The sequence below is a fragment of the Podarcis gaigeae genome (assembly GCF_964106915.1).
Source record: "Podarcis gaigeae genome assembly, chromosome: 15".
Lineage (NCBI taxonomy): Eukaryota > Metazoa > Chordata > Lepidosauria > Squamata > Lacertidae > Podarcis > Podarcis gaigeae.
Window position 1 is genome coordinate 7,563,985 of NC_139692.1, and position 25,862 is coordinate 7,589,846.

The window sequence follows — 25,862 nt, forward strand, 5'->3', positions numbered from 1 at the left end:
ACTATATTTTGAAACGGAAAAACACACACAAATTCCTATGCCCCACAAATAACCCAGAGATGCATTTTAAATGAAAGGACACATTCTACTCATGTAAAAGCACACTGATTCCCGGACCATCCGTAGGACGGATTTAGAAGGCGATTGGGCCGGATCCAGCCACTGGACCTTAGTTTGCCTACCCATGCTATAAAGCTATCAGCTGCTGGGCCAACTCCTTCGTCTGAGACCTGATTCTCTTCAGTTTAAGAAACTTCCTTGGCACTTGTCCTCTTTGCATGGCACAGCAAGTGTTCTGAGATGATGCCACATAAGCCCCTGACTCGCCCAATAACTGCAAGCCTACAGCAAAAGGTAGGGTTCGAACACAGAGATCAGCAACCAATCCTGTGGCATACCCAAATCTGTGACTCTGAGATGGCTGGTTGGGTGGGCTGGCTTCTCAGGACGGGAAGGATACAGAGAGGACTGAGCCAGCACTCACCTCTGCACAAGTTTCTGTTGCACTTAGGAGAGCTTTAGGGTCTGAACAAACATAGAGGGGAGAGGGTGGATGTGGCAGGCATGTAAAGGTAAAGGGACCCCTGACCATTAGGTCCAGTCGTGACTGACTCTGGGGTTGCGGCACTCATCTTGCTTTATTGGCCGAGGGAGTTGGCGTACGGCTTCCAGGTCACGTGACCAGCATGACTAAGCCACTTCTGGCGAACCAGAGCAGCGCACGGAAATGCCGTTTACCTTCCCGCCTATTTATCTACTTGCACTTTGATGCGCTTTCGAACTGCTAGGTTGGCAGGAGCTGGGACTGAGCAACAGGAGCTCACCTTCTCGTGGGGATTCGAACTACTGACCTTCTGATCAGCAAGCCCTAGGTTTTGTGGTTTAGACCACAGCGCCACCCAGCTCCTTAGATGGGGATGTGGGTCGATGCTACGCCTAGTCTGGTGCTAGAGACAGAGGTGGCTACTGGATGCCTCCCATGATGACCGCAAAATGGCTGCCTTTTCATCCTGGAGGTTGGAAGGCTGCTGACCCCTTTCAGCCTGCAGCTGAGCCCATGCAAGGCTGCTCCCCCAAATAGGTAACCAGAGACAGAATCTTACTCTTCTGCACACATTCCCACCCGTCTGCTGCACAGTTGCCTAGGATTCTATGCTTGGGGTGGAAGTTCACTTTATTCACTGGTTGCCAGAAAAGAGGTACGTCTAAAGCTGGTGATGCAAAAGGAAATTTGCTTCCTGCTGAGAAACGTCACTGCCAGGCAGAGTAAGCAACGCTGAGCTACATGAGGAAATAATCTGACCCTGGGAAACAATAGGCTCCCATGTTTCCCAGAGCCAGGAAAAGTGGTGCATTCTTGCAATTTCCCTAAAATTAATTGTCAATGTATTGGGGAAGGCGTGTTCCCATGTGATAAGTTTTAAAGTAATAAAACACGGTCCACTTTGCTCTGCACATGCTCAGAGGTGCTGTCAGTAGGCAGGCCAACAGCATCCGTGCAGCAGAAGTCTTGTATATAGCAGCTGAAACCAGGACAGGGACACTGTGGCCCAGATAGCCAGTCCTGCTTCACTTCCTGCTGTGTATTACTCCCAGGTCCCACAGCACTTCCTCAGTCTGAGCCATCTGCTGCGGTCAGAATGCAGCAGGGTAGAATAAGATGCCACCTCACTTCCTTTCAGGCAAAGCAAGCTAAATTTGGCCTCACCATTCAAACTAGGGGCACCCTTGTGGCGAAAAGCTACCCTTCCAGGTTTCCAGTCCCTGCCATCTGCCTTCCGGACGCCTATCTCACCCGCTCCCTGTTTCTGCCTCCTGCTTCGTCCTTCAGCTGCATGCAACTGTCAGGTCAGGGCTACAAACTCCTTTGCAGGTTCCCATCTCCGCTTCACACCACCTGCAGCTGCTGCAGTTTGACCTTGACACCTCTCCAGCACATGCCGTGGGGCAGGTGGTGTTCTTAGGGCTGCCGTTTTAAAAGCAGTAGCTGTCAGGAGCTAGAGTCAAGCATTAGGTCAGCTAACAAAGAAAAGCACGGTGTCAGTGAAGTTAACTCCTTATTCGAGAAACCGAAACGGCACAGGCCTAGTGGTCCCAGTGGTCCCAGCAACTCTTCCCAGTAGGTCTTGCTCCAACAAAGTAGTTGCGAGGAGGTCCCTGCGTTCCCAGAACTTCCTAAGGCTCCTCCTCTCCAGGGTCTTTCCCAAGCAGTCACAAACTGCTTGCACACAGCCCCTCTCTGCTCTGACCTCTTCATTTCTCTGTATGTTCCAGGGGGGTGGAGCTGGTCCCAGCAGGAAGGGGAGATTCCCTGGCTTCTTCAGCAGTCTGCCTCACCTCCTCTCCAGCCCCTGATTCTGGACTGCTCTCTTCCTGCTTACTAAACCCTGTTAACCCTTCAGCTTCCAACCCCTCCTCCTTCCAGTCTTCTCCCTCTTCTCCCTCAGACCACTCATCGTCATCCCACCTCCAGTCACCTGACTCTGAGCCTTCTGGGTGAAAAAACATCAGTTTGCCATATTCAGGTATTCTCCCTGAGGTTTCAGAAACTCTGAATGCCGACATTAGGAAGCATCAGGCACTCCCTGAGCTATCCTTGGGGAAACAGAGACTTAAAGTTGCAGCAAATTGGGTGTGACGACTAGAGGTGAGTCAGAAACGAATGTGGACAGCAGACAGTAGGGTTTGGCAGGCAGCCCCGTATGAAGGCAGTCGCCCTGCTGCACTGGTTTGGCTACATTAGCTGGCAGCCAGTTAACCCTAACACACAAACATTTCTCTTTCCACAGAGTCACAGTTCAGTTCCTTACTTTCCGAAGTCCATCTGTGCAATATAAGGGCTTATACACATGACCCTTCCTCCTCTCTTTCCAGGAACGGTCTGTGATTTAAAGCTCCATGCCCCCCCCCTTTTTTTTGCTCGGGAGCTTTCTCTGCAAAAACTTGCTCTTTAAAGCTCAATCGTAAAGCAAACAGCAATCTGAGGAAAAACTGAATTGACATTTGCTCTGATCCAGATTTAAAGAGCGGGGTTTTGTGGGGAAAGCTCAGGGGGAAACAAAGCAGAAACCATGCTCAGACACGGTGTGTCAAAGCACAGATCAGTGCCTGGAAAGAGCGGGGCAAAAGGTAAATGTGGATAAGGAAAACCTAAAAATAAAAGCCCACTTGTAAAAAGGTGTGCAGGTACATCCCATGTGGGAAGCAAGCAAGGGCTGTGTCACTGCTGCAACTCATGGACCCAAGAACAGAATTTATGTTTTGTGTCTGTATTGAGCAGGTTGCAGAGTGGGCATTCACTGGCCATAGTCAATAATTTAGTGAGCAGAATAATAATTGCTCTGCAGACACAAAACAGAGAATGCAGCCATTAAAAGGAGAGCCAGTGTGTTTTCACCCTGTAGTCTCTGTACTGCAGACGGTTGGACTATATTGTCCTTTGGGCTTATTCCAATTCTCTGATCCTCCAACCTTTACTTTTCCTTTGGAGCACGTGCCAGGCCCTGAATGAAGTGCTGGCTTTTGAACTTGCTTTTGATCTACCACCCCAAGCTTCAGTTATACAGTATGTTTATCCAGTTAAGGTTCATTCCATTGGAAGGGCTCTCAGTGGAATAGCCTCTGCTTTGCCTGAAGGACGTCCCAGGTTCAACCTTCACTGGCATCTCCAGGCAGAGCTGAGAAAGATTCCTGGCCTGAAACCCGGGAGAGCTCATAATACTGAGCTAGACGGACCAGGAGAGGGAGGCAACTTCCTGTGTTCAGCACCTTTTTAAAGAGAAATAAACTGGCTGTTTGGGAAGAAGTCGAAACAGTGCTCTGCGCAAGAAGGTCTGTGTGGTTTGCTGACTGCCACAAAGGCCTGCCAATCAACACTCTACAGCTTGATGGGGGTTGAGAAAGGGCTTCGTAAGAAAGGCCAACCAATCATCACTCTGCGCAGCTGGATGGAGAGGAAGGTGGCTTAGGGTTGCCACAGTTGCTGGCTAGCTGTTGAGATTCTGCACAGCTGGATCCTGCCGAGGACAGAAAGAAATGGTTGGTTCTACAGTGGTACCTCGGGTTACATACATTTCAGGTTACATACGCTTCAGGTTATAGACTCTGCTAACCCAGAAATAGTACCTCGGGTTAAGAACTTTGCTTCAGGATGGGAACAGAAATTGTGCTCCGGCGGTGCGGCAGCAGCAGGAGGCCCCATTAGCTAAAGTGGTGCTTCAGGTTAAGAACAGTTTCAGGTTAAGAACAGACCTCCGAAACGAATTAAGTACTTAACCTGAGGTACCACTGTATTTCGAAGGCTGGAAGCCCAGAAAGGAACAATGACAACACCATACAAAATCTGTACATTTGTGGGCAGCCTTTCTTGACTAGTCTGCCCTTCAAGGTTGGGTTCTTACTTGAAGAAAAAAAAAATCTGTGCATGGTAACTAAAATTCTGCAACCTGTACCCCGTCTGTAAATTAAGAAAATGCTTATGACTTCCCCTTGTTTTGCATCGGCTATTCTGCTAATCGGGGGGAAGGGACACGGAAGCAGTTCAAGCCCCTCACCCCCCAACCCACAATGGGAAAGTTTTATTTTAAGGGGGCGGGGGTGGAAAGCTGAGTTTTCTGCAACAACCCGTTCCTTCTTTTTGAAATCAATGCAACTTCTTTTTATAAAAAAACGGAATCGCCTGAAGAGAGATGAGCGCCACACCCCATGGTCGCCTTTAACTGGACTTAATCCGTCCAGGGCTCCTTCACCTTTAGCTTATTATTCATAATAATTGGATACTAATGTCCAGTTAAAAATTCCATAAATGCACACATCTATTTACGAGATCATAGCCGGAAGGCACCGGTTCCCCCTCCCTTCTCCCCTCCCCACCTGCCTCCCGGCGCCGCTACTCACTGAGCTCGGACACGACTCCGCTCACCATCCCTCGAATAGCCCGCAGCGCTACTGCGCAGGCGCTCATATAGGCGCTCCTCGCCGGGCTCTGCCCTCCCTCCGTCCCTCCTTCTCCGGCCCCGCCCCTCCCGCGAGCCGGCGGGGAGGACCCGGAAGTAGCGGGCGGGAGAAGGAGCTGGCCAGGGTGCTGAGCGGAGGCGGGAGGGGAGGGGAGAAGGGGCATCTGTTTTCAGCCAGAGCTCCACGGGGAGCGCCTGGGACCTAAACCCTGGACCTGAATATATATACAGATCATATATTATCATAGAGCTTGGCAGTGCTCCTGAGCATGTGCAGTGTGCTAGCTCCACTCTGCTGAATCAATCAATGACTCCATCCATTTGTTTCAGTCACTGACCAGAGTGAATTCCACTCTGCTGTGTACTACATTTGCTAAAGAGGAGCCCTTCCCATGCAAGAATCTTTGTCTCCTCTGGAGAATATTGAGTGCAATTCTCCATAATAATAACAATAATAATAATAATTTATTATTTATACCCCGCCCATCTGGGCAGCTTCCAACAAAACACTAGAATACAATAACCTATTAACATTAAAAGCTTCCCAGATGGGTAGAATATAAATGATATTACTACTACTACTACTACTACTACAACTACCTGCTTGGGAACAGGGTGAAGATTTTGGGAAAATGTGTTTGGTTTTTTTGTTCTCCTCCAGTTTCAACTGCAACCATTGAAAGGTTCTGAATCTATCTAGTAGAAAAGGGATGGGGAACATGTGACTCATCTGATGTTGTTGAACTACAACCCCCGTAGTTCTGGACCCTGGTCACACAGATACCCCATCCATGCAGCAGAGAGTAGGAATGTATGCTATTGACCCCAATAGTGTTTGCTAAAGATATGCCATTCACATGCGATACTCCCTGGAGAATATTAAGTGAAATTCCCTCACTGCTTGGGAACAGGGTGAAGAATCTGAAGAAACAGTTTTTGTGATATGTGCTATTGTCCCCAGTATAGTTTCTGACTGCTTTGGCAAGTGCTTTCACACATGACGCTAAAGGGCACACCCAATTCTAGCTTGAGCTACACGTTCTGTATGTGAATGTTATTAAGGCGGCATAGATTTATTAGAAGAGCGTCCACGTCAAAGGGCATGTGTGCCAGGAAGTACCACACTTTATTTATTACCATTTTTAGCAGCAATGTAAAAAACCCCAGCATAAGAACAAAACACACAGTATAACTTTGTAGTCATAGATATGGCAACATTAATATTGGCTCATAATATTGATGTAACCATATCCACAAATAATAATAATAATAATAAGGTGTCACTTACTGGGGTTGACCTATAAAGTCTTACACAGCTCAGGACCCCAGTGCCTTAAAGAACCACCTCTCCCCATACAAACCACCCCAGACCCTGTGCTTGTCATCTGAGGCCCTTCTCTATGTCCCACCTCGCTGAGAGGTTCGGAGGGTGACATCTAGGGATTCACCCATCCTTAGAGTGGGGTGTGCTGTTGTGCCAGACCTATAGTCTTTAGGCCTCTCCTTTTTGGCTCTAAAGGTCATTCTCCTGGGCCACATTGTTGCTTGGATGTTGTCATCTTCCTGCATATGGGGTTCTCTGTCAGGGGTGGGTTTGAGCTGATGGACAGTGTGAACTATGGGTTAAAATTAAATGGTCTCATGTCTTGAGACCAATCCCCCATGTCCGGTTGTTCTGAGATAAGGGTGCCATGTGTCACTGGGTTACCATAGCGATACCAGGGAGGTCAAGTGTATGACTTGTTGAGTCATTTCATGACTATGTGTAGAGATGGGTATCATAGTCTCTAGGACATTGCATGCCTTGCTGCTGTCCTGATTGCATGTCAGGAGTCTGAGTAAGGTGTAAGTGTGTAATAAAAAACACCAGTCTCAGTGAAGTTAACTCTTCATTCAAAAAAACTAAAACTACACAGTCCTAGTGATGCCAGCAACTCTTCTCAGTACCGGTAAGTCTTGCCCCAATGAGCCAGTTGTGAGGACTGAAGGTCCCTGCCTTCCCTTCCTCTCTGGGTTTTTTTCCAAGCTATCGTAGACTGCGCCTGTACGCAACCAATCTCTCCTCTGATCTTTTCATTTCTCTGTGTTTTCTAGAAGACTGGGGGTGGGGAGCGCATGTCTGTCTCCTGGCCCCCTCTCCCCCCAAGGGTCATCTAGCTCAACTCCCTGCAATGCAGAATATGCAGGTTGCCCATACGGGGATCAAACCCACAACCTTGGCATTACCAGCTCCTTGCTCTAACCAACAGAGCTGAAACAGTGGTCTACCTAGTCCATGGAATAGCACTGGATTATGAGCTTGTTTCAGCGTTAAGCTCAGAATCATGGAACTGTAGAGCCCAAGGTTCATCTAATCCAACTCCCCCACAAGTCATGAATCTTTCCCCTAATGCGGGGCTCGAACCCACGACCCAGAGAAGAAGAGTTCATGCTCTACCAGCTGAGCTATCCCAGGTTGAGAAATGACAAATTGTTCTCACTTTACAGGCTGGTCTTGGAAAGGGGCCATCTTTGGATATAAATCTTTTGATATAAAGTCAACACATCAAAGCCTGCTGCTCCAGGGTCACTTAAAGCAGATTCCGTTGTTTCTGCTCCTCTTGACGCAAGCAGGATTTCAACACATCCAGTCGAGTCAATGCAGGCATTGTTCACTGATTTTTCGGCCTAGTACATTTCCCCTTCTTCAGACATCTCACTATCAGCGCATAAAAGAACCATTCATTCATGGTAATGCCCCCAAATATTGTGTGGGTCAATTAGGTGAGGTGCTCATGTCTTATTTGAGCCTTAGGATTGCAGCGTTAGAATCATAGAATCGTACGGCTGGAAGGGACCACAAGTGTCATCTAGTCCAGCCCCCTGCCATGAGATTAATAGTCTTCTAGTCCCACCACCCTGAGATTAATAGTCTTATGTTCTACTGACTGAGCTTTCATGAAGCAAAAGCAACTGGAAAAATTTTCAGCATCAGAATCATACTGCTTCAGAGATAAATAGGTGTGATAGCTCTGTCAGTAAAGCATGAGGTGCTTCATCTCAGGGTTGTGGGTTCAAACCCACGTTGGGCAAAAGATTCCTGCATCCCCAGGTAGGACAATAGGAAAGCTCAGTTGGTAAGAGCATGAAACTCTTAATCCCGGAGTTGTGGGTTCAAGTCCCATATTGGGCAAACGATTCCTGCATTGGCAGGCAGAAATTCAACAGGGGCAGCTGTCTCCCCACCCTAACCAGATGATGTTGAACAAAGCTGTTGAGGTCCGCCACAAAAACATGGTCATTCTGCCAAAGGGCCACCATTCTGCTCTCTTCTTGACCAAGGGAGCATTCTATGATCTATGACCAGCAGCAACAACTGGTAACAAAAGGCAGGCTGCATTTCGGCCTAGTGGCTGGAACCTTTAAACCAAGCCTGCCTTGAGTTATTGGTTGCTAGGCGGCACCCCAAAGCAAGCAGGATTTTTGGGTGTGTGTGTGATGTGGTTTTTGTTTTTTTGTGAGAGCACAGAGGCCATTTTGTAAGGTTACCATATTGGGTGCTTTAACACTCCTAGAGTCTTTCTGCTACAGGGCAGCTCTATAAATTAAGTCAGTCAATATATATAGGGAAAGCCAAGTGTAACTTTGAGAAGGATCTGAAATACTTCCTTTGAAGCTTGAATTTGTTTTATTCTGGATTGTTTGATTTTTTATGGTGGGGGGGGTGAACCATGTACTCCTTGGAGGGGAAAGTAGGATAAAAATGCAATAAATAAGCTCTTCTGCTTACATCCTTAAGAAAGCTGGAGGGACCAGCTAGATGGAGATGTCAGTTGCCAACCTGGTGCCCAGAGATCTCCACGTGGTCACAATTGGACCTCTGCCCATTGCAAAACTCACCTGGGGAATTTTGAACACTGCTGGGTACAGATACCAGAAAAGTTGCTATATTACCACATGAATTGGTAGCATTGAATTGAAGGCATGAGGAAGACCAGTATGCAGTCTGTTCCTTGACAAGGTTGGGAACATGTCCCGGCAGGCGATGGAGATCTCCTATCCCAGAGAAAGACTAACTGTGATGTAATTTCGATTTTAGGGTGATGGGGCCAGCGGCTCTGAGGAGATCAGAGATGTATCAGAAGATAGTCCGAGTCGTGTTGGGGTTGCTCTTCGCCAGTTCTGGTAGGAAGTTCCTGGAGGAAGACAAGAGATAAAAAGTGGGAAGATCACAATATTTATTTCAAGTGCCCTGGCTTTTCTTTCTTCTTCTTATGGACGCAACTGAGCAAATTCTGAATCATTTTATCTGTGGATAAAATTATGAGGGTGTGTGTGTGTGTGTGTGTGCAAGCAAAAGTCCTAGGTGTCAGAGTCAACCCTTCCAAACTGTTAGGCTGCCAAGGCAAAGGAGATAAAGGCTGTCTGTAACCAGCAAGAGCAGTTCTCCTTAGAATAATAGAATCATATATTTGGAAGGGACCACACAGGTCATCTCGTCCAACCCTCTGCAATGCAGGAAGTTGGAGTTATTGTTCTTTTTTGCTCAACTGAGGTTTTAAAGCAGAGATTGGATGGCCATCTGTCATGGAGGGGGTTGGGCTAGATGACCCTCAGGGTCCCTTCCTATTCTATCATTCTGTGGTTCCCAGACCAGCAAGCAGACCCAACCCAAAAGCATTTCTAGTGCCCAGGAACACCACCTGACATGCCCCTTCCCTCCTTTGTCCAAATCCCCAGCTTTGAGAGGTGGGAACAAGAAGCTACTGTTTTGAAAGTTAGCAACAAGAAGCTAACATTTTACTGATTGGGAAAATGCCACCCTTCCTTTCCACACAGTGCTGGGGGTGTGCCCCCCAAGGTGGATCCTGTACAGGAATGAGCTTTGCCTTTACATCCCAGCTGGCTCTCTTGTTCTGTCCTGGAGTGAAGCCAGAGTCTTCTGCAGGGACCAAAAGGCAGACCTGGTTGTCATCAAGGATTACCACAAACAGGTAAGAGGCGGATTTTGCAAGCTGCAGGCTGGGAATGCTTTAGTTTGGGAGGGAGGAAGCGAGGGAAACCTCACTTGAGGATGACTGCCTGGCATAGAATCCAGATCTGACCCAGGTATGGCAATGGCCAGGTGCTCTAGGTGCCGTGTTTCATTTCTGCTTTATCTTTTAAAGGAAAAATCTCAAAGTGGTTGACAACCCACTAAAACATCCAATCAAAGAAATCCAGAAAGGGGGGTGGGGATTCAAGCTTCAAGGAAAATATTGCAGATCCTTCTCAAAGTGACAATTTGCTTTCCCCATATTTATTGACCAACTTAATTGATAGAGTGGTCCCATAACAGAATTTCTTGAGGAAGCCAGTGTGCTGTACTGGTTGAAGAGTTGAACCAAGAGCTGGGAGATCAGGGTTCAACTCCCCACTCAGCCAGTCATGAAGCTCACTGCGTGACCTTGGAGTCAGTCACAGACTCTTAACCTACTTCGCAGGGTCGTTGTAGGGATTAACTGAGGAGGAGGCGAACCAAGAGATCTCTGCAAAATGCACCCGGCACCTGGCGAATTTCTAACACTGTTCAGAACCCTTTTCTATTCTGCACCCAATGAGGGCTCTTGAGTCCCAGGTTGGCTAGGTCATTTCCTGAGCCCAGGAACATAAACAGCTAGTGCAACTAGCTGAGCATTGTCTGCGCTGACTGGCAGCAGCTCTCCAAGATTTCATGCAAGGACGCTGCCCCAGCGCTACCCAGAGATGCTGCCTTCTGCATGCAAAGCAATTGCCCTAACACCAAGCCATGGCCCCTTTCCTGTAGAAGTCCCTGGCAGAGACCGTTGGGAAAGTGGCAAAAGTTATGCTGCCTGCCTTTGCTCCCACTGCAGGACAACTCACTCGGTAGAGCATGAAACTCTTTTTTTAAAAAATATTTTTTATTACAAATTTAAACAAAACATATTATCTTAATACATATCATCCTTAATTCCTCCCATTCCCCCCTCCCCCCATAAAATAACCCACCCTCCCCTCCCCCCTGACTTCCCTCAGCTCCAGTCTCTGGTTTCTCTACAAATACTATTCTCTGCATATTACAAAACTGTATAAATCCTTAATTTATCTGGCTGGTTATAGTCCATAAAAAGTTTGTGAGTGTTTATTCAAAACCTGCCAAGGAGTCCAGTTCACTTTGTTGTTTCTTTAAGTACTTTGTAAAAGGTTCCCATTCATCATTAAAGTCACAGTTATCCTTGTCCCATAGTTTATGTGTCAATTTTGCCAATTCTGCATAGTCCATCAGTTTCTCTTGCCATAGTTCTTTAGTTGGGGTTTCCTCATTCTTCCATCCTTGTGCTATTAAGACTCTCGCCGCCATTGTTGCATACATGAAGATATTTTTCAGCTTCCTTGGCAGGTCTTTTCCTACAATCCCTAACAGAAATGCTTCAGGTTTCTTAACAAATGTTAGATGGAACATTTTCTTCAGTTCATTATATATCATTTCCCAAAACTTTTTAATTTCATTACAATCCTACCACATATGATAAAATGTCCCCTCCTTTTCCTTACACTTCCAACACACATTTGAACTGGTTTTATACATTTTACCTAACTGCACTGGAGTTATATACCATCTATACATCACCTTCATATAATTTTCTTTCAGCAAAGAACAATCTGAGAGCATGAAACTCTTAGTCTCAGGATTGTGGGTTCAAGCCCCACATTGGGCAAAAAGATTCCTGCATTGCAGGGGTTTAGATTAGATGACCCTTGGGGTTCCTTCCAACTCGACAATGTTATGATTCTGTGATTTTATTATGCTGCCTTTGCACAGATGTTCCTGACGGAACTCTCAGACAGCACCCGGGAAAATGCCTTGCACTACTGGATCGGGTTAGCATGGCGAGAGGCAAGCAGTCAGCTCGCCTGGGTGGATGGGACCCCATTATCGCAGAGCTGGTACAGGTAAGAGAACCTTGATGCGTGGCTCTGATGGCAGAGGGCTCCAGTGTGGGGATTCAAGCCACAACCCCAAGATCAAGTCTCCTGCTCTGCCGACGGAGCTATCAAAGTGGTTTGCTAAGAGACCAGAAGCAAGTTCTTTGCTTTGGATCTTGAACTCTTTCTGCTTTATCAGAAACTGGCTCCAAGGCCACCCCAAGAAGGAGCGTTGCACACAGCTCGTGGGCATCTACGCTGGCCAGTGGAGGGACTGGGATTGCGGTGCCAACGTCTCCTTCATCTGTGAGATGCCCATGACAGGTAAGAGCAAAGGGGGTGTCTCCTTGCCAGCCTCGACATTCAGCAGCCAGCAGGAGGCATAATGAGGGAGGCTATAGAAATACTGCATTTTGCTATTGAATGGAGAAATGGAGAGAGCCAAACCCAGTAGCCCTCGCTAATTTTAATAGTAGTTGTTGTAGTAGTAATTGTTGTTGTAGTAGTAGTATTTATATCCTGCCCATCTGGCTGGGTTTTACCTCCCCAGCACCCAGGGCTGGCATGGGAGGGGTCCCTTGACGCTTCAAGACTTAGTAGCCATTGACAGGCCTCTCCTCTGTGCATCACACTGTTGACTCATGTTACGCTTGTTGTCCACTAAGACCCCTAGACCCTTTTCACATGTACTACTAGTAAGCCAGGTGTCCCCCATCTTATATTTGTGCAGATGGTTTTTCCTACCAAGGGGCAGAACCTTACATTTGTCCCTGTTGAAATTTTGCTAGTTTGGCCTCAGTTCTCCAATCCATTGAGGTCATCTTGAAACCCAATTCTGTCTTCTGTGGCATTAGCTACCCCTTTCATTTTGGGGTCATCTGCAAATTTGATGAGCATCCCCTCAATTCCTTCATCCAAGATGTTAAACTACAGCAGACCCAGGACAGAGCCCTGTGGCAGCCCCCCTTTCCCCCCAGGATGACGAGGAACCATTAATGAGCACACTTTGGGTTCAGCCAGGCAACCAGCTACAAACCCATCTAACAGTTTCCTCGTCCAGCTCACATTTTACCTGCTTCTTCACAATAATATCATGGGGGATTTTGTCGAAAGCCCTGCTGGGGGAAGTGCAAAGGGGATCTCTGGATTTCAGGAGGAGAAAGTGTGGAGGAGAAGGCTGGGTGGATGAAGGGGAAATAAAGGCAGTGTGGGGAGCTCACCATTTACATTAATCTAAAATGTGGACCTGCCCACCAACTTCATAGCTGCACCTTCTTGTACCTTTCTCTCTCTCCCCTTGTGCCTTTCCTGTTTAGATGCCCTCCCTGGCTCCGTGAGGAAAGTGCCCTTCCGCTCCCACTGCTACGCCTTCCATTTCCCATCCTTCCGGGAACTGAGGTCGTGGAGAGAGGCCCAGTCTTTTTGCCAGGAATCTGGGGAGGGCCTCGCAATTGTTGGCGATGAGGAGCAGAACACCTTCCTGTCAGGTGAGGGATGGAAGCAGCAAACCAGTAGCCAAGACAGTAGCATTTTGGGCTGATCTAGCTGGGCTCCTCTTAGAATAATAGACTCATAGTTGGAAAGGGCCACAAGGACCATCGGTCTAGTAGTCCAACCCCCGCAATGCAGGAATCCTTTTTGCCCAACACGGGGCTTGAACCCACGAACCAGAGATAAAGAAACTCATGCTCTACCAATTGAGATATGTGCTTCTTATTAGTTTTTTAAGTGCCCTTGGGGGATGGCTGTTGCCATTTATCTCTTTATATTTTAAATATTTGGGGGGCTGCTTTCCTGGGCAAATGCCCCTTTAAAGATGCTTACAGTCCAAAGCAGCAAAAATTGAAACTAACAGTGGAGATTTTCAAAACTTAAAAGAGCACCTGTACCCAAATGCCGCCCTCAGAATAACTCTCTTCCTCCTCCTCTTCAGTTGGTACAGTGTGTTGCTGATAATGCCAAGGTTGCAGGTTTGATCCCTGTATGGGACAACTGTGTATGCCTGCATTGCAGGGGGTCAGACTAGATGACCCTCGGGTCCCTTCCAGACCTACAATTCTATGATTCTATGAGATGGTGGCATTTATTGTCCCCATTCAAACTGGGAGGTAGTAGTGATGGTTTTGCACTGGAAGAGGGTGCGGGGAGCTGGCCATCTAATCCTTACCAAGAAACATCTGTGATGGTTTCTCCTTTTCCTCCCCAGATGCCTTTCCTGAGGACGGCTGGCAGATGTGGATCGGGCTGCGCTTTGGCACCTCATGGAGGTGGAGCGACTCGTCAGCCCCCCCAGCCTATTTCCGGTGGCATCTGGGTATGTTGACTCCAAGCATGATCGCTCCTGAACAGAAGGGTCCTGAATCACAGCTGGTTCTCTGTGCCAGAACTCTTGGTTGCCATCCAGAACTGCATAAAAACTAGAATCATAGATTTGTAGAGTCGGAAGGGACCCCAACTCAACCCCCTGTAATGCAGGAATCTCAACTCAAGCATGATGACAGGTGGTCATCCAACCTCTGCTTAAAAACCTCCAAGGAAGGAGAGGCCACCACCTTCTGAGGGGGTCCAATCCTCACTTGAACAGCTCGTACTGCCCTAAAGCTGTTCCTAACATTTAGTCAGAATCCTCTTTCTTGTAACTTGAATCCATTGGTTCAAGTCTTACGCTCCAGAGCAGGAGAAAGCAAGCTTGTTCCATCTTCCATGTGATGACCTTAAGATATTTGAAGATGGCTCTCATCTGTCCCATCAGTTTCCTCTTTTTCAGGCTAAACATACCCAACTCTCTCTACTGTTCCTCATAAGACTTGCTCCATAAGACCTGGGGCTCTTTATTATTTTATTGCCCCTATTTATTTATTTATTTATTTATTTATTGCATTCATATCCCACATTTTTCTACAAGGAGCTCTTTCCCTCCACCCTTAATCCCCACAACAACAATGCCCAAATTAAGATTTGAACCCTGGTCTCTCCCAGGCCCTAGTCTGCAATACCACATTGACTCAGCTGGGGTTCCTTCTCCACACAAATGGGCTCTGGGATGGGGTGTTGAGGCTGGGGGAAGGGTGTGGAATGGACCTAAAGTTCTTGCCCATTTCCCACATTGGGTGGGAAAGAAGTGCAGGAAGTGACAATGAAGGTAGCATTAGCAAGAGTGTTGGGACTTCCTGGAGACAAGGTAGGAGGCTGTAGCTAGAAGCCGCTCATACGGGCTCTTACAACCCCTGGCTGCTCTATTCTCTAGGAAAAGCCCCCGAACAGGTGAAGGACCAGTGTGTGGTGCTGAGTCTGCAGCCCACCAATATGGCCCAACATGGGACGTGGCAGACCAGACCGTGCAATGAGCGTCCTACGACCGAAATAACAGGATTTGTCTGCCAGCACAGATATGGTGAGTGCCATAGATGCTCAAGGGCAACAGAGGGGCCGCAGACAGGCTGGAGCAGACAGAGAGAGAGAGCTGCCTCTTAACTCCTCTCTTCTCATGAGTGGAGAAAAGGGGAGCTAAAATCACAAAGCAATTTGCAGTATAAAAGCACCACTCAGGTGTGAAACTATTGGATTTTCATCTGAAATGCTGGACATCATCTCAAGGAGACCAGAAAGCAGCTGATAATAATGATAGTGATAACGATATCGGTAACGGTAACCAGAACTGTAACCATAACCATAACCGTAACAGTATGATATCGATTAACGATAACGATAAACATAACGGTAACGATAATGGTAACGGTAACAGTAACAATGTTATTAATTGTATTCTGCTCCAGTCACTCTGAGATCCAAGGAATTGCAAACCCCTAATTAGCAAATTCCTGATAAATTAGGTAGAAAGACAAGAGGAACAGACTATGTAAAGGGCTGGCAACAAACCTGTGAAGAACTGAGCTGACAGTTTGAGACAAAATCCCTCTCCAAAGGCTTTTATGGGAAATCTTGGAAGAAAGCCCTCGTGTAGGGGGATAGCTTTCATCCCCTTGAATTATAATTATAATTATTTAAATTATGCCACCCTTATATAAATTATATGCCACCCTTCATCAAGATCTCAGGGTGGTTTACAAGAGGCAATTCAAAAAAGGCATGCTCATTTTGATTTCAGAATCGGCATTTCGTTTCGTAACTGCATAAAATCCTTCTGAAAGATAAAAGAATCTGGATTTGGGGGACAAGTTTGGGAACCTCAGTTTCCACATGTGAATTTTTGTAGGTCACTGCCCCTCCCAATCCCTTTTGCCTCGGCAGGGGGAGAGCCTCGGTGGGGGGAGAGGCAGTGGCTGAGTGCTAGGGGGCTGATCCAAAAGGTGGCTGGGCTTCTTGTCCTCCAATGCTTCCTCTCACAGGCTCTGAATGAAATGAGTGTTGGGAGTCCTTGAGTCGAGCTCCACCAATAACAGCAGACTCCTCCGCCTTCCCTTCCCTGGGTCTAATTTGCTCCCATCTCTGTTGCCAGATTTTTGTGGTCCACCGGAGCCTGTGTACTTTCCCCTCCCTGGAGGGATAGGTCCGCATGCCACAGCTGATGTCACCTTCTCTTTCCCTGGTCATTCTTCCTGCACCCTGTCCTTGGCTGGCCTCCACACCGATGCCACTCATTTCCGACTAAGCCTGGAGTCCAATGCCACCCACGTGCATGGCAGCGTCACCACAGATCTCGGAGGCTCCCTGGAGCACAAGAACTTTTCTGGGGTGCCCTTTCCGCCTGGGCTGTTCAGCACATGGAGCCTCTTCACTTACCCTGATGGTCTCGCAAGCTTCTTGGACTACCAGGAGCATTTCCGTCTCTCCAGCGCCCAAGACATTCCCTTTGCAAACCTCGGCTCCTTGAGGATAATAGGAGCAACCGTGGCCAACGCGTCTCTAGGTAGGTTGGGGTGGATTTGTCTTGGGGGGAGGACACAAAGGAGAGTCCCCCTTGCTTTTGAACCAGCAGAAGGTGGGCAAACATTGATGTTTCTGTAAAGAGACATGGGGGGTCCCTGCAGCAAGCCCCTTCCACCTGGTTTCCTTGGAATTCATGTCAACAGAGGCCAATGCAGTTTCTGCACTGTCAGGTTCTCTCCTTGACATATATCTGCTAGCTGAGCATGATAGTCAGAAATCTGCAAGCAGTGCAACCCTTCCTTTGCATGTTGCAAGACTGCCAGCTTTTTCTTTCTCTGTTTTTGCATGCACAGACACCATTTTCCATGCACAGACACCATCACCTCCAACTAGGAGGGGGGGGCAGTACAACCAAACATGGTGTAGTGGTTAGAGTGTCAGGTTTTGGACCTGGGAGATCAGAGTTCAACTCCCCACTCAGTCACGAAGCTCACTGGGTGACCTTGGAGTCAGCCGCAGCCTCTTAGCGTACCTTGCAGGCTCGTTGTAGGGATTGACTGAGGAGGGGGGGGGGGTGAACTATGGACTCCTTGGAGAAAAAGGTGGGAGAGAAATGAAAGAAATAAGCCTTTCTGCGAACTTGCTTGCATAAGAAAGCTGGAGAGTCAGGTGGAGATCACCAACCTGGTGCCCAGAGATCTTGACGCAGTCGCAATTGGACCTGTGCCAGTCTCAAAGTGCGACTGACCCACCCTCTCAATTCCCTCCAAGTCCACCACTGATTGTTTCCAGGAATAGCTGAAGGAGGGCAGGAAAAGGCTACAAAGGCTTTTTGTGCTTTCCCAGAGAATCTGCAAAGGAGGGTGCTCACATTGTTGGGTAAGTTCAGAGGCTGACCTCTTTGCCTTCCCTTCCAGAGTATCGCCTTTCTTTTAACCTACGCCGCATTAGGGGAAAGATTCCTGACTTGCGGGGCGTTGGATTAGATGAGCCTTGGGCTCTACAGTTCCATGATTCTGAGCTTAACGCTGAAACAAGCTCATAATCCAGTGCTATTCCATGGACTAGGTAGACCACTGTTTCAGCTCTGTTGGTTAGAACAAGGAGCTGGTAATGCCAAGGTTGTGAGTTTGATCCCCGTATGGGCAACCTGCATATTCTGCATTGCAGGGAGTTGAACTAGATGACCCTTGGGAGGAGAGGGGGCCAGGAGACAGACATGCGCTCCCCACCCCCAGTCTTCTAGAAAACACAGAGAAATGAAAAGATCAGAGGAGAAATGAAAAGATCAGAGGAGAGATTGGTTGCGTACAGACGCAGTCTACGATAGCTTGGGAAAAAACCGAGAGAAGAAGGGAAGGCAGGGACCTTCAGTCCTCACAACTGGCTCATTGGGGCAAGACTTACTGAGAAGAGTTGCTGGCATCACTAGGACTCTCAATTCCCCCCAAGTCCACCACTGATTGTTTCCAGGAATAGCTGAAGGAGGGCAGGAAAAGGCTACAAAGGCTTTTTGTGCTTTCCCAGAGAATCTGCCAAGGAGGGTGCTCACATGGTTGGCTAAGTTCAGAGGCTGACCTCTTTGCCTTCCCTTCCAGAGTATCGCCTTTCTTTTGACCTACACTTACCCAGCAGTGGCAGCAGCCTGCAGCTGGAAGATGCCATACGCCGCTACCTCAACAACTTCACCATCGGGCTGTGGGTTCGAAGTCAACCTGCTGCTGCTGCCGCTAGCTCCCGCAAGATGTGCCTGGTCAGCTATGCGCTAAAGTGGAGGCAGCCAGAGTTTGCCCTCTTCCTCCTCTCCCCCTCGGGGCTGGAGTTCCACATCAAGGGGTAAGCAGGAGGTCCCTCCACTGGCAATGATGGTTTTAAACTATGCTTCTCTCCCAGCTTTTGGTCTTGGATGTGGTTTTGAGGTTTTATGACATTTTATATGGGGTTTCTATACTGTGTGTGTATAATGCTATATATTACATATCTCCACAATTCTATGATTCTATGTCCTTTGCTGCCGCTCTAACTTGGGCACCAAAATGTTTCGAGCTGGTGGCGCAGCCCTCTCACCATCCCAGTTGCCAGGAAGCCACTAAGTTTCTTTGTACTCCAGATGTCCGTTATGTGAGGGGGATAGCTCAGCTGGCAGAGCATGTGACCCTTAATCTCAAGGTCGTAGGTTTGAGCCCCACATTGGGAAAAAGATTTCTGCACTGCAAGGGGTTGGACTAGATGACCCTCATGGTCCCTTCCAACTCTATGATTCTATTATCCCAGTTCCCTGTATTCCTTGGGTGTGGGAGGGAGTCGTGTGCTTTAAATGTGCTTGATGTGGATGTGGCCTCAGTTAAGGAGAGTTTCATCAATGAGCCACCTACCAAGCAATTTACAGCAATTCCAAAATTAAAATTTTTGACCTCATGACTATAAATGATGTGATCTGAACAAGCCAGGAAGCTGACATGAAATGTATTCTTTGAAATGCATTTGCTGATTTATCTGCACACATCCCAGCCTGAGCATGGAAAGGTAAAAGTGATCCACAGCGATCCATGCAACGGTCATCTCCAGGCTTGACTACTGTAATTCGCTCTATGCGGGGCTGCCCTTGAAGCTGTCCCAGAAACTCCAGCGGGTACAGAATGCTGCAGCGAGGCTCCTCACGGGGTCTCTGCCATGGGAGCATATTCACCCAGTGCTTTTCCAGCTGCACTGGCTCCTGGTGGAGTACAGGGTCAGATTTAAGGTGCTGCTTTTGACCTTTAAAGCCCTTCACGGCCTAGGACCCTCATACCTACGGGACCGCCTCTCCTGGTATGCCCCACGGAGAGCCTCAAGGTCCATAAATAGCAACACCCTAGTGGTCCCGGGCCCTAAGGAAGTTAGATTGCCTTCAACCAGAGCCAGGGCCTTTTCAACTCTGGCTCCGGTCTGGTGGAACGCTCTGCCTCATGAGACCAGGGCCCTGCAGGATCTGATTTCTTTCTGCAGGGCCTGTAAGACAGAGTTGTTCCCCCTGCCCTTTGGCTTGGAGCCAATTTGATTCCCTCCCTCTCTTTCTTTTTTCTTTTCCTTCTCCTCCTATGATGAGGCTACATTTTAATATTTTAATGTTTCAGTATTTTAATGCTGTATTATAATTTTGTTTTTAATTTGTAATCATTCAACTTGTTTTTATTATTGCTTGTAAGCCACTCTGAGCCCGGCCTTGGCTGGGGAGGGTGGGGTATAAATAAAGATGATGATGATGATGATGATGATGATGATGATGATTAAAAGGAGAACCCAGATAGCTCAGTTGTTAGAGCATGAGACTCTTAATCTTAGGGTTGTGGGTTCGAGCCCCACAATGGGCAAAATATTCCTGCACTGCAGAGGGTTGGACTAGCTGACCCTTGCTGTCCATTTCATTTCTATGATTCTACCACTTCTTCCCGGTTTCTCTTTGCAGCTCAGTGATGTTCAGCGGCACCCAGGGCTCCCTTCTGGATGAATCCTGGCACCATGTGGCCGTCTCGGTCTCCAGCGCTCCTGGCTACCCGTCCTTCAAGGTCTTCGTGGATGGATTTCTCTGGGAGCCCCACTTCGCTGAGAGTAGCAGCTTCCTGAGGAAGGGGCTCTCCCTTGGGGGGAAGCTGATAATTGGACAGCTGGAAGTGGGCAGCAGAGGTAAGTCCCTCCTTTGCTCAGAGGCTGTAGGCTTGCCCTGTAGCTGTAGTATAGAAACCCCATATAAAATGTCATAAAACCTCAAAACCACATCCAAGACCAAAAGCATTTAAAACCATCATTGCCGGTGGAGGGACCTCCTGCTTACCCCTTGATGTGGAACTCCAGCCCCGAGGGGGAGAGGAGGAAGAGGGCAAACTCTGGCTGCCTCCACTTCAGCGCATAGCTGACCAGGCACATCTTGCGGGAGCTGGTGGCAGCAGCAGCAGCAGGTTGATTTTGAACCCACAGCCCGATGGCAAAGTTGTTAAGGTAGTGGTGAATGGCATCTTCCAGCTGCAGGCTGCTGCCACTGCTGGGGAAGTGTAGGTCAAAAGAAAGGCGATACTCTGGAAGGGAAGGCAAAGAGGTCAGACTCTGAGCTGGTGGCAGCAGCAGCAGCAGGTTGATTTTGAACCCACAGCCCGATGGCAAAGTTGTTAAGGTTGTGAATGGCATCTTCCAACTTCAGGCCGCTGCCACCACTGGGGAATTGTAGATCAAAAGATCCCCCCTCAAAGGCTGGGCCCATAACAAAGACTTGGGGAAAAGCCATAGCCCCTCCATCTCTCACCGCCATGCCCCCACATCACTGGTCCTCCTCTCTGGGCAATAAGGGGCTCTTACCACATCCCTGCATGTTGGGGCTGCATTGTAGGGACCAGCCTCTTTGTGGGTGACCTGAGTGAAGTCAACCTGTGGGACCGAGCCTTGCCCGAGGTTTCCATAAAGCAGATGGCAGCCTCAAGGACTCGGTGGAAGTTCCCTGGGAACGTGGTGAGCTGGAGCACACTGGTAGCAAAGAAGCCTTCCTCTGTGCAAATGAGCACTGCAAGCCAAGACCCAGGTAAGTGGCCTCCTGCAGCCAGATATATAAGCTAATCACCAAATGGCACCTTAAACCTAAGTTACAGTCACCACAATGGAATGTCTAGGCACCAACTCCCCCCCCCCCCATGAATATTGTTTTTGTTTTTGTTGTTATCATTTCTATACCGCTTTATATTTTAAAGGAAAAATCTCAAAGCGGTTGACAACACATTAAAACATCCCATCAAACAATTCAGAATAAAACAAATTCAAGCACCTATGGAAATATTTCAGAACCTTTCAGTGACATTTAGCTTTCCCCATACTTGTCGACCAACTTAATTAAAAGAGCTGCTCCACAGCAGAAGTAAATCTAGGAAGCCAGTGTGCTGTAGTGGTTAGAGTGTCAAAACAGGACCTTGAGAGAACAGGGTTCAGATCACCAGCCAGCCAGCCATGAAGCTCATTGAGTAGCCTTGAAGTCAGTCGCAGCCTCTTAACCTACCTCACAGGGTTGTTGTAGGCAATGACTGAGGAGGGAGTGAACCATGGAGTCCTTGGAGGAAAAGGTGGGCTATAAATGCAATAAATAAGCTCTTCTACCTACCTGCTTGGGACACGGGTGGCGCTGTGGTCTAAACCACCGAGCCTAGGGCTTGCCGATCAGAAGGTTGGCGGTTCGAATCCCTGCGACAGGGTAAGCTCCTGTTGTTCGGTTCCAGCTTCTGCCCACCTAGCAATTCGAAAGCACATCAAAGTTCAAGTAGATAAATAGGTACCACTCCAGCAGGAAGGTAAATGGCATTTCTGTGCGCTGCTCTGGTTTCGCCAGAAGTGGCTTAGTCATGCTGGCCACATGACCCAGAAAAACTGTCTGCGGACAAACGCCAGCTCCCTTGGCCTATAGAGCGAGATGAGCACACAACCCCAGAGTCGTCCACGACTGGACCTAACTGTCAGGGTATCTTTACCTTTACCTTTACCTACCTGCTTAAGAAAGAAGGGCCAGCCAGATGGAGAGGTAGTTGCCAACCTGGCATCCAGAGATTGCCACATGGTCACAACTGGACTTGTGCCAGTCAAAAAACGTGCCTAGCACCTGGCAAATTTAAAACACTGGATGAAGCCCAGGAACAAAGGGGGGGGTGAGGGCAGGCATCAGCTTGGGCTACTAAGGGGACAGTGTGATATCACCATGTGACCTTCAACTTGGGTTGTGGGAAGCAGCTTTTAGCTCCTGTGAGACATGGGCTCCGGACTGAGAGGAGATATGAAAGCTATCTTCAAATATCTCAAGGGCAGTCACATGGAAGGTGGAACGAGCTTTGTTTCCCCCCACTCCAGAGGGTAGGGCTCAAAGCAATGGCTTCAAGTTACAAGAAAGGAGATTCCGACTAAACATTCTGTCATAAGAGGTGCTCAACAGTGGAATGGACTTCATCTGAAGGTGGTAGACTCTCCTTCCTTGAATGTTTTTAAGCAGAGTGAAATATACTCAGAGTCGCAAGGTGATTTCATGCTCTTTATTCAGCTCATAGTGGTGAGGAGGAATGAATGAATGTCCCCTCAAAGTATCTGCTTTATATACATTATTTACACAATGGGCTGCACATGATTGGCTAATTCTGGAATTCTACTGTAAGCCAATCAGGTTGCGGATTCACTTATATCTGGAGCATGATTGGGTGGTTCCTGCCAACCAATCATACTGCTGCATTGTTCTAGGACCAATCAGACTGCTGCATTCTGAATCCTATTGTTCTAGGACCAATCAGACTGCTGCAATTTGGATCCTATTGTTCTAGGACCAATCAGACTGCTGCAGTTTGGATCCTATTCAACTCAGTACATAACACAGAGGTTGGATGCTTGAGTTGAGATTCCTACATTGCAGGGGGTTGGGCTCGATGACCCTCGGTCTTCCAACTCTATGATTCTGTGATTCTGTGATTCACCACAGGCACAGCCTTCGTGTGGTTTGGGTTCCTTCGGCTCAGAGGCAAACAGTCAGCCCTGTGCATCGATCCAGAGCAGTCCCTGGTCTATACTGAGCTTGCGCTAGACCAGCGCCTCAAATGTGCTTTCTGGGGGCTGCAGCCAAATGGTCGACTCCGCAACATCGCAGACCCTCCTTCCTGCCTTCAGGTAAATGGAACTGGCACTCCCTCTCCTGAATGACATCAGGGGATAAACTCTTTGATAGTGGTGGAGTGAGGGGTGCAGGAGGAATCGGCCACCCTATTTATTTATTTATTTATTTATTCGCATTCTATGACTGCTTTTAATCTCAGTCGTCTCTTTCCAGTCTCTCAAATCTACAGGGTAAAAGATTTTTTTTATGATATTGGTTAATTTGAAGTGGTTGCTAGATCACAGCAACTCCTTTTCCAGTTTTTATTTATGTTCTTACGAAATTTTTCTTAAGTCACAGCAGAACACACAAAGAGTCTCCGTTTTCACATCACTGAATCGTTCCAACAAAGCAATATGTTGTAGGCAATAAGGGGTCACCCAGACTGCTTTCAATTCATACCCCTTAAAGCAGCTTAAATTTATACAAGCTTCTTTTTAGGAGCTGATTGGTTCTCTCTCTCACACACACACATTTATTTCCCCTCCGCTCCTGAGAAAAATGAATAGGAAGTCCTTTTCAGGGGATGCCAACACCCCAAATGCTTTAGGGAAAGAAATGCAAGACTCCGGGAGTAGCTTGATAGTGCTTCAAAACAACCTACTCTGGGATAGTTCAGGGTCATGGTTTTGAGCCCTATGGTGGGCCAAATAATCTTGCAAAACAGAGCATTGAAATACAGTGGTACCTTGGTTCTCGAACGGCTTATTTGTTGAACAAATCGGCTCCCAAATGCTGCAAACCCGGAAGTAAGTGTTCTGGTTTGCGAATGTTTTAAAGGAAGTCAACTGCAGCTTCCGCTTGGGGGGAAGGAAGCTCCTGCAGCCAATCAGAAGCCGCGCCTTGGTTTTCGAATGATTTCAGGAGTTGAACAGACTTTCGGAACGGATTAAGTTCAACAACCAAGGTACCACAACTGATGAGCCTTGTGGTCCCTTCCAGCTCCACATTCTATGATTCTATGTACCTTTGGGGGGAAAAACCCCACTGGCTCTTCTGCTTATTTTCCAGCATGAACCTGAGGAGACGGACGGGGCAGCAGGAGATTCCTCACCCTGATGCTGGTGGGGGCCTCTTGCCTAAGTCCTGGGGTGTTGCTCATGCATTTCAAAAAACCACCAATTAATTAATTACATTGATATACCCTGCTTCATCCGAAGATCTCAGGGCAGTTCAAAAGATTGAAGAACAGGATAAAAGCACAAATAAATTGTTTGAACAGAAACAAAACAAAAGCAGCCTTTAAAACACATTTAAAAGGCTGTAGAATATTAATCAGCCCACAATGTTATTTTCGGAAAGGTGAGGACTCACTGCACAGATATACATAAAAGGTCAGTGTTGTTGTTGTTGCTTTTTAAATGCAGCACAATGTTTTAGAAATGCAACAGCCCATTGAGTGCAGACTCGCTGACCAACCATTTGACTTGGTGGCAGGTAGCCTCAGTGGCCTCTTTCCCTCACACCAGCTGTATACCCACCATACTTCATTTAAAACACCTCCGTTCCAAAAGGGTGCTGGGAATTGTAGCTTTGTGAGGGCTGAGCTACAGTTCCCAAGATTATTTAAAGGAAGGAGATGAGCACCAGGGATATGGCACACATGCAGCCACCAGCACTGCCGGTTTGAAACCAGCTTGGAACAGCATCCACTGCCCTGCATTCCCCAGCTCTAGAAATTGCATTTTTGTGTGAGTGCTGCTGTTTTCTTTTAGGTGTTCCTTGTCCCTTTCACAGAAAAACTACTTGCTTAGGAGTCATGAGAGTTAAATAGATTTAAGTCTGTAGTTTCGGGGTGACATCTCAAGGCAGTTTTTAAATGTTTGATTGTTTTGCTGTGTTTTTATATTCCGTTGGAAGTTGCCCAGAGTAGCTGGGACAACCCAATCTGATGGGTGGTGTAAAAATAATAAAATTATTACTAAATCATTATTACAAAGAAAGGAGCTCTAATTCCTGTGGGGTATCTCTGTGTGAGTTCTTGTGCCAGCTTGCCAATGAGCTCAGTTGTTTGTGGGTTTTCCCCCTTCAATAATGGTAGCCTCATTATAACAATGCCAAGTTATAATACAATTATGAGCCCCAGTCATTCAGATGCCAAATTATATAATTTAGGAGGCCTCCCATGTGCTAGAATTGATGGTTTGATGATTTACTTTGTTTCTGCATTCCAAAATCTTATTGATCTCAATTCCATTCCATTCAAAATAACACTCCCTTATACAACAACTGCAATATTAACGGCATCCATTCATCTTGACACATTAAATGATTTACAAATCTGTAGGTGAAGCACTCACACTATATCCTTATTCCTTCTGTGTGTGACAATTATTCTCTCCATTGTGATCCTTCCTGTCCGGTTAGCTCAGTTGTTAAAAGTGTGATGCTAATAATGCCAAGATTATCGTTAATAAAAATTATTTTTTAAAAAAGGGGGCCACTAGGGGGCGCATCGGAAGATGGCTGACAATAACATCTCTCCGACCCACACGAGGTAATTTGGAGGCTATGATGGGAATAAT

At 47.5% G+C, this 25,862-nt stretch overlaps 2 protein-coding genes across 2 annotated transcripts in view; both read left to right on the forward strand.

Annotated features, from left to right (window-relative positions):
• Positions 1-25,862, forward strand: part of LOC310832095 (beta-4C adrenergic receptor-like) — a 685,807-nt gene that overhangs the window by 442,381 nt on the left and 217,564 nt on the right. The gene's annotated exons all lie outside the window — the stretch shown is intronic.
• The window catches only part of LOC310832040 (uncharacterized protein), a 40,397-nt gene continuing 21,354 nt past the window's right edge, over positions 6,820-25,862 (forward strand). Inside the window, exons 1-13 of the mRNA XM_083713372.1 lie at positions 6,820-6,898; positions 9,034-9,119; positions 9,774-9,928; positions 11,758-11,888; positions 12,061-12,185; positions 13,178-13,348; positions 14,068-14,175; positions 15,109-15,255; positions 16,321-16,731; positions 18,290-18,527; positions 20,140-20,357; positions 21,055-21,243; positions 23,167-23,351. Of these exons, the coding sequence (XP_083569498.1) occupies positions 9,038-9,119; positions 9,774-9,928; positions 11,758-11,888; positions 12,061-12,185; positions 13,178-13,348; positions 14,068-14,175; positions 15,109-15,255; positions 16,321-16,731; positions 18,290-18,527; positions 20,140-20,357; positions 21,055-21,243; positions 23,167-23,351 (2,160 nt within the window). The 5' untranslated portion in view covers positions 6,820-6,898; positions 9,034-9,037. The remainder of the gene's footprint in view (positions 6,899-9,033; positions 9,120-9,773; positions 9,929-11,757; positions 11,889-12,060; positions 12,186-13,177; positions 13,349-14,067; positions 14,176-15,108; positions 15,256-16,320; positions 16,732-18,289; positions 18,528-20,139; positions 20,358-21,054; positions 21,244-23,166; positions 23,352-25,862) is intronic.